The sequence below is a fragment of the Ruditapes philippinarum genome, unplaced genomic scaffold (genome assembly GCF_026571515.1).
Source record: "Ruditapes philippinarum isolate M1 unplaced genomic scaffold, ASM2657151v2 ctg20983_1_1_1_1, whole genome shotgun sequence".
Classification (NCBI taxonomy): Eukaryota; Metazoa; Mollusca; class Bivalvia; order Venerida; family Veneridae; genus Ruditapes; species Ruditapes philippinarum.
This window is the reverse complement of record NW_026866902.1, coordinates 31,279-40,582: the sequence shown is the minus strand read 5'-3', so window position 1 is coordinate 40,582 and position 9,304 is coordinate 31,279. Positions and strand designations below refer to the sequence as shown.

General features: G+C 29.9%; 1 protein-coding gene across 1 annotated transcript; it reads left to right on the top strand.

The window, feature by feature from the left end:
- Positions 1 to 208: 208 nt before the first annotated feature.
- Positions 209 to 2,972, top strand: LOC132734149 (protein lifeguard 2-like; the record flags this gene model as incomplete). The annotated part of the gene is given in 3 exon segments (XM_060720863.1): positions 209 to 313; positions 913 to 960; positions 2,640 to 2,972. Coding segments are annotated over 3 exon segments (300 nt in total), but the record flags the coding sequence as incomplete, so codon positions are not given.
- Between the last annotated feature and the right edge of the window lie 6,332 nt (positions 2,973 to 9,304).

Sequence of the window (9,304 nt, the reverse complement as noted above, 5' to 3'; positions counted from 1 at the left end):
GATAGAGTGTTTGACCGGCAATTGGTTGACAGTAAGTTGTTTGCTTGAGCAAGAAACTATATCCTCATTGCTTTGTACTGGTTAGTTGCAGGAACGGACTCAAGTGTGTTTACATAAGCAGCAGTTTTGTCTTCACTATCAAGCTGATTATACATATGTATAAAATAAAGCAATTATAAAGTAATGACATTGTATATATATATTGTAGATTGACTTCACTTTGTGTAGTGGCTTGTTGTTTGCTCTATGTCTGGTCCTTATCTTCTTTGGATTCTCCTGTATCATTGTATATGCTACAATTGGCTACAGCTATGTAAGTATTGTTTATATTTAATTCTACAACTGTTCATGTATTTTTCTTTATGAATTCTGCAACTACAAATGTATTGTTTTATGATAAATTCTACAACAGTTTAAGTATTATTTATTATGAATTCTTCAACTCCAGAAGTATTGTTTTTAATGAATCCATTAGATTTACAATATACATTGTTAAAGAGAATGCCTTCAAAAATAAAGAGATAATCCTTTCTATAATTGCTTTATAATTTTTGATTGGTTGAACCATGCAGAGAACTTAAAAACGTAATTAAGTATATATGATTGAAAAGTAATACAATATAATTTAAATATTATAGCTTTATACATATATGGTGAATGTTTACTAGTGAAAGGAAAGGAAATTGCTACTCTAGAATATAATCACTGGTTGACCTGATTTACACAAATAATTTTATACTGTGATGCTGTTCTTGAGTAATTGGCCTAGAATTTAATAAGAAAGGCGGGGCTAAATTGTTCAGTCCTTAAAACTGGAAAGGTCTATAAGATAAGAAAACAAAATATTTTAATTGTGTATTTTAAGATTTTTACTTTTATATAACTAAGAGGTCTCTGTTTTTCCTGTTACAGATTCTGGACTGTGTATATGGAGGACTTGCTGCCCTGGTCTTCTCCCTGGTAAGTTATGACTCTTTATATCTTATATATTAAAAACAACAAAGGTAAATCTAAATGCCCCCCCCCCCCCCACGTAAAGTGGGGGCACAAAAAATCTGGTTTGTTTACCATGAACATACATTACATGTGTATTCAAAGCTGGAACATCCCGATATGACCTATACTATGTGGATGTGACGTAAAACCCAAAACAAACAAAAGCAAACAAAATTTAATGGCACCAACATCAAATCAAATGCCTGTCACTGCAATCAGTTTGATCATATGCCTGCCCATAACTGCAGTGGTTTTGATATGGAAACTATTTGACTGACTATTTTAGTGTCATCAAAACTTAAAACCTTAACAAAAGATTGTAAAAATCAATCATTCCTTGTAATAAGTACATATAGATAACACAATTTGTTTCATAAGTCTGATATATATACAAGTACATATTGTTTTACAATGTTCTCATTCTATTCAAAACAAGTTTGATTTTTTTTAGAAATTCAGAACAGAAAGCATTACTGCAGATGATGTTTATCAAGTAGAAAAATATATTGATATTTACTTTCACTTTTAACAAGATCATGTACTCTTACAATCTGATGATAGGTCTGCAGAGTTGTTATCTCCCCTCACTTGTTTTGCTAAATAAAGAAAAATATCTTATATTAGTACTTGCAACAGCCTGTTCCAGTTTACATAATGATTTAGGCAGTTTCTTTAAGATGATATAAATATACAATCAGTTAACCCTTACACTTCTGGTACCAAAAAAGTGTTTTACTTTTATCACCATTATAGAACTTGGTCATCATATTCTAATACTTGTGTGCAGTCTTACTTATGAAAAGTTCCAGGTTGAAATCTGGATAAGTCCATTTGATCAATAAAATTTGGTAAAAGAGTTGTTGAGGATAAGAAATGAATTGAAAAAAATTGTGAAAACAATTTCAGAAAAAATTGTGAAAAATGGTTAAACCAGTGTTAATTCTGCTTATAGGGTGCATTGGTGGCCGAGTGGTAAAGATCATTGACCTCAAACCACTCGCCTCTCACCACTGTGGGTTCAAATCCCTACAGGGACTCTGGATTATTCATGTGAGGAAGCTATCAACCTAGCTTATGGAACATCGGTGGTTCTACTAAGGTGCCTGTTCGTGCCTGAAATAATGCACGGAAGGGCACCATAGGTCTTCCTCCACCAGTAAAGCTAGAACATTGCCATATGACCTATACTGTGTCGGTGTGACGTAAAACCTTATCAAACAAACAAACAAAATTCTTCTTATCAACAGAACAGCAAAAACAATTTAATAGAGTTGAGGGGATGAAATAAGTTTAACCAATGTTTTTTTTTTATATTGATTCTTCCAAAAAATATTTCTGTGGAGCATATATCCTTCCTTTAATTGCTCAATCATACCTTCTATTTCTCATTGCTTTTATTGAACGATTTATTGAATATGTATGTAATTTATATAGACCAATACCTCTAAATAGGGCCTCTAGTTACTAAGCTTCAGGTGAAAATAGATTTTCTACCTTTCCTTAAAATGAAGTCAAGGCTTTAAGCTTCACTAATTTGACTTCAGGAGGTTGGGGGCATTCATTGGTGTTACTATACTATTCAGGTATTTTTTTCTTCTTTTTAAATGGAAGATCCACAATTATTCTTATTATTCTATTTTCAGTTCCTGATCTATGACACACAGATGATTGTTGGTGGAAGAAAACATGAGATGAGTCCCGAGGAGTATGTGTACGGGGCACTTCAACTCTACATTGATGTTGTATACCTTTTCCTGATCATTCTCTCCTGTTTCGGAAAGTCAAATTAGTTGTCATAGAGACAAGCTCTTTGTTCAAGATGGATATTGTTTGTAACTGAGAAAACTTTGATGTTTAATAATTTAATTCTTTTGATCATTAAATAAGTAAAAAAATTCCATAGAGCAAAGAAAGAAAATATAGCTTCATAAAATGATTTGGTTCATTTGAAAAGAAAGTTGGAAGATATTATTGATTGTATATGAATAAAAGTTGCAAAAATAGCAGTTACAGAAGTTCCATTTAAAGTCACATCAAAATAAAGTTGATGCATTTTTATTTGACACAAAATATGATTGATATTTGCAGGACAAATGATTAGTTCATATTATACATGGTTTTTGAAAATATATATGTGACAATTTACATATGTTTCAATATAAATAGTGTTTGAAGGTTAAAATATGAGCCGCGTCATGACAAAACCAACATAATGGATTTGCGACCAGCATGGATCCAGACCAGCCTGCGCATCCGCGCAGACTGATCAGGATCCATGCTGTTTGCTTACAACTTTATTACAAGTGGAGAAACTGACAGTGAACAGCATGGATCCTGATCAGACTGCGCGGATCCACGCTGGTCGCAAACCCATTATGTTGGTTTTGTCATGACACGGCTCAAATGAAGTTAAAAATAAGCAGGTGTTTAACAGTGCTTTATGAGTTTAATGTCACATTTTATGTTTAATAAAATGAGAATTGATTTTAATGTACTTTTCCATCACATGTACTTTAACTTTTAATAAAAAAAAATCAAATGTCTTGAGGACATAAAATTAAAACCACAAGTTTACATTTAAAAATGAAACTAGACAGTTTATAGGTTTCTTGGCCCAAGATTTTGCACTTTTATTCTGATATATTTTTTTAAATGTTGCAACAATATATTTTGTGTTGGGGTTAATACTTTTAGAGACATGATTTCTTGAGAAATCAGAAAAGGAATATAACTTTTTTATGACAACATTTTTTATGAGAATTCATAACCTTTTATTATTTTTTTTATATATGTTTTATTTTATTTTAAACTATGCCAAAAAAGCAAAAGAATTACAAAGGATTGACAAAAACATAAAACATTCGCATTTTTTTTATATGATTATTTTAGTTTTAAGGAAGAATGATAAGAAATTGTTGACTGCAAAGTTTTTGTCCATTTTTGTTTGAGATTTGTCACGAATAATGTCATAGTATAAGGAAGTTTAAGTTTTATTTTTAAAATAAACAGTGCATTGTTTGACATTTTCAATAGTATGTGAACATTTAGTAATTATTCACTGTTTTAAAACCCATCTGTGTTAAAAAACAATAATGTTGTATTTTTACAAGGTACTGGACCATACTGTTTTCTTGATGGCACATTATGCCTCAGATATCCATGTTGTTGTAAAATTCTTGTTTAAATAATGAAATTAAAGCATATAAGATGTTTAACAACTGAAGAAAGTTGTACTAAATGTCCAGTAATGTGTCCTAAATGTAGAAAATGTAAACAAAGTAGTATTTCGACTTCCATTCAAATACTCATTCAATATGATTATTCTCAATGCTAACAGAGCAAAAGAAATAAAAGATAGTTCATCCATATGTGGTCAATGAGTATATTTTAACAACTGTAACAAAATACCATAATTGGAATTTTTTTTGAGAAATGAAAAATTTTGAAAATGGTAGCATTTCTTAGGCATAACGGGACTTAAAGTATGTTTGTGAACTATTGATGCCATGCTTTAATGGAAGGAACCTTCAAAACAATTCCATTTTCATTTTTAAGGTGCCTTGTATTTAGTAAAAACAGTTACAGGGTTGTAAATGTATTTCATATATAAACTTCTTATTTCTTTGTTAACATCATATTTTGTTTAAAAAAATTGTCATAAAATTGACATTATGTCATTATAAGCTCAACTCATACTTTTCATAAGTTATATTTAAGATTTTTACTCTTTTGATATTCTTTGTGTTGATAAGGAATTTTTTAACAAGGGTGCAACAATTTGGTCAAAACTGTTTATGTGTATATAATGCAGTACAGTCAAGTCAAATTGCAATACATACAGGTAACGGTTGAGATAAATTTATATAAGCGTAGCAGTGCTTTTAACCATTGCAATCATGAAGCCAAAATACATTGATTGTTAATTAAAACTGATGTAAAACGTAAGCTTTGGTTGTTTTAAAAAATGTTAAAAAGCTCTACCGACTTTTATCAACATTTTTGTTGAATATCATAGTATTATCTTTATTTAGTATTCAATATATGTATGTATATGCCATATATAAACCAGATATACATTACTGACACTACAGTGCTTGAAACAGTAAAAATGTTTGTTAGTATATTATTATGAAATATGAATGAAAATATTGTACATGTAGTATGATTTTCTGTTCCATGGAATAACAGTATCATCTTGCATGGCATATTTGTTAAGCACTTTATGCCATATTAAAGTACTGTAAGTAATCATAATATTCCATACCCAGCTGGAAACTCCACTGAGGTTAAAAGCTTTAAAACATACTATTCTGAATTTTTGCCAAGATCAAGTGAAACATTTAGAATGGAAAAATCTAGAAAGGATGATAATGAAATATGCCCTAAATTAAATGATAAATCAACTGTTTGTGTGATTTTTAACTCGATTTGAATGAAAGCGTTGTAATGCTTTTCATTTTTGGAGTCATTTTGTACCATTGTTGAAGAAATGATCTAAAAAAATTTGCACATAAATTATTTCTCCAATCCTACATCAAATTGTACACAAATAAAATAACTTATTTCTTATTTCTAGCCCTGTCAAATTCCTCAGTGGAGTTCCTTTAAGTGAGTAACATATGCCACCTGTTTAGAACCAGGCTCTATATTGTTAGTGGCTCAACTTGTATATTTTGATAGTAATATCCACAAAACTTGGATTTGATTGTTCCAAATTCAAAGCTTGACCATCTAATATCAAAGGGGTACAATTCCATTCAAGAAATACGACAGGTTAAGACCTGAGAGATGTTTTATGTAATGTTTTTAACCCCTGCAATGATGAAGCTAAAACTGCAGAGGTTTTATCTCCAGCATAGATCCAGTAAGTCAGGTTCAGGTTGTTTTTGAAAATAGAAGTATAGTACAAGATCATTCTGTACATTCAGCAAGTTACAGGTAAAAGTCTCCTAAAAAATTTCACATGCAATTTCAATAAAAATTCTACAGGGGATGATCAGTTTCAAATTAAGGCTTTCTGGTTGTATGAGTTATGGCCCTTGTATAAAAAAGGCATTTTGGCCTGTTTGTGATTCTTGTGTTGCATACCTCAAAGTAGTTTCAGCATGCTACAAAGTAGCCCCAACATAAAGGGATCAAACTGTCCATAACCCCTCAATACAACTGCTTAATTTGTTATCATCAGATGGCAAATGTGATCACTGATTGCTGTTGTTCTATTTTGTGACTCATCAGGAAAGTTTGTTTATTCTGTCATTTCAGTAAAATAAAAAAAATGAATAAAATTTTAATATATGAAAATATTTAGAGTATTTTCTTATTTTTTTTGTCAGTGTACATCAAAAGCTTGGTAATTGTTTCTTGCATGTAAGATGCTTAGACTTTCTGAAATACACCTGTTATTTGTATATAAAAGACTTGAATATTGTGTTGATAAGTGTTTGTCTATTGTTATATCTATATGTGTCTTATTTGCATATTTCAAATATTTTGCAAAAAGATCAAAATTGAAATCATGAAAATATTGACACTAAATGAAATTTTTATTTGTTGCTTTTATCTCCATGATTTTAAGACTTGCTATGTCTCATAAAGACAGATTAACATTGTATAACAACATTCAATTGGGACTCCAATTTCAGTCTCTTGATGTTTTAGTGTTTTGGAACCTTTAAAAAGAACCCGAAAGTTTGTCTTTGATTACTTCTTACATAGAAATACTAATAAAATGTTAGTTTTAGATGTACTTGTACTTCAAAAAATTTAGAATAATTTATAAGAACAATGACTATCTTGAGTTTTGTTGGAAAAACATAGAAGATATTTAAGAATTTTCTATAAACACAGGATTTATTTTCATACAATTGTATGAAATATGATAATTTTCATTCCAGAAGATGAAAATAAATCCTGTATATGTAGAAAAAAACTTGAATTTTCTGTTTATAAAATACTTTTTTCTCTTATTTGGCCTTACGGTTCTTTAGACTTCTCCTTCAATGTTCTGTAACGGCTGAATTAAGAGGAAAATAAGTCTAGCAAGACACTAGTGAAAATATGGAAAGTATGTTTCACTGCAGTGACAAATAAATTTTTACAGTGAAAATACAGAATATGAAAGTACACATTTTCTTTCATCCGTATTTCTCAATATTTCAATTTTAAGTTTATAATAAAAATATTTATTACAAAAAGTTATTATATGAAATGTTTGAGATCACGTCATCTTTTTGTAGTGTTACCAGTATGTCACGAATCATGTCAGAGAAATGGCAGAGTTTTGTAGAGTTATGGCACTTGTTTTGAAGGAAGTCGTGTAGATTGCTTGCTTCTTTTGATATTATAGATTAACTTCGTAATTGTTGTATCATTATGTGTTGTTAATTGAGGAACAAATTGTTTTTGAGCGTGTATATACATTCTGTATACTTCTTTATCTATTGTTAATCATTTTGTTATTTATTTTGTGTTGTTTTTATAATACATGTATGTAGTCATTTTAGAGCTTTCTGTGACTTTCTGATTCACATGTATATCTCCGTCTTTAAAATATTATTCTTTTAGGCAGTATTCTACAATACAAGAGCTCATCCTTACTTTGTTAATTCAATCAGCAAGTTATTGAAGAAGTCAATGTAGAGGTCAAAGAACATTGTTTTATAGATTGTAAATGTTTCTTTATACGCAAGGGTAAAGCCTAAAATATTTCTAGCCCTTATATCTATGAATTAAGAGTCTCATTTATATTGCTGAAAATACTCATCTTTGAATAAATTAGAGCAAGAGACTAATTATGTAAGTAAGAAGTTATTTATTGTAACTTGATCATGATTTACATTGTATAGTATGTACATAAATACAGGTCTTGTTAAATATGACAATACATGAGCTTATATGATTACTATAACCATCAAAGGCGGAATAAATTGGTCACATTGTTTATGTAATCTTCAATGTACTGGGCCAGAATGATTTCCTTATTTATACCTTTAAGAAGTTGAATCTTTCGTTTTTATTTATAAAAACAACAACAACAAAGCAAAGTGACAAGATACCAGATTAAATAAAAAGATAAGACTGTAAGCTGTCTAGAGGTCATGAATTTGACCAATACCTGATCATAGTGATGTTTCTACTTACACATAGTACATATGTCTATTTTTTCAGGGCACATTCCATCTAAAATCCCTTGCCTTCCTGTAAATTTACAGGGACAAACTGAAGATAAGAATAATTTTTATTGATCGTTATAAAATTACAAAATGAAATCTGGTAATCTAATTGGCCATTCTAAAATAAAATGTAAAGGATAGTTCTTGCCATTCTAGGATAGTTCTAAAAGAAAATGTAAAGGATAGTTCTTGCCAATCTGACTAAAGTTCAGATCTTCTTGTTTCTTTCATGTAGATCTGATGATGAGCATATATGTTTCGCCAACTTTATAGCATTGAAAAATTGCTTGTGGACCCGAACTCTCTTGCTCTCATCATTGCCTCTAATCAACATAATAAATCTCTTTTTTTGTTTTCATTGCCCTAAAGGGATCTCGCCTGTTCAGATATTAAAAAAAGATTTATTGCCATAAATATAAATTGTATAAAATTTAAATAGTTTTGTTCTTCTATTTCTTATTTCTGATATTGATTAAAGCATATAGTTTCTTATCTTCTTTCTTACTAATATATAGTCTATGATTTCGAACATAGTATATCTTTTGTACAAAAACGATATATAACAGCATTGTTTAATATTAAGTATTATTCTTTTAGTATTTACTAGTAACTTGACATTGTGAATTCATGAATAAAGTTTTGTTTTCTAAAAATATGTGGGTTGTTGTTTTGTATCTCACCAATGCACAACGTACTCAAGGTGAGTTATTGTCATAGCTCAACGTTCGTCGTCTGTTCACCTTCCGTCCGTACAGCATCTCCCAAACAACAAGGCTAATAATATCTCAATTTTCTAGGAAATGTCCATTAAGTGATCTTACTTTAAAGATATTAAAAAATATATAAATTCAATGCAAAATTTCTGGTTGCCTTGACACCTATTAGAAAAATCTTTAGAAATCATCTTGTTTGAAATAATAAAGGCTTAAGCATAGATATTTGGCATAAAACATGTAGTAGACCATTATAAAGCTTGTTCAAATAATCGCCCTTGTGATCCCAATTGGCCCTGCCAAAAGAGGTCATTGAGTTTATAGTATTCTTTAAAAATCATCTCTTTTGAAGTCATAAAAGTTAGAGCTTAGATATTTGGCATGAAGCATTATGCATGATCCTCTATCAAGCTTGTTCAAATT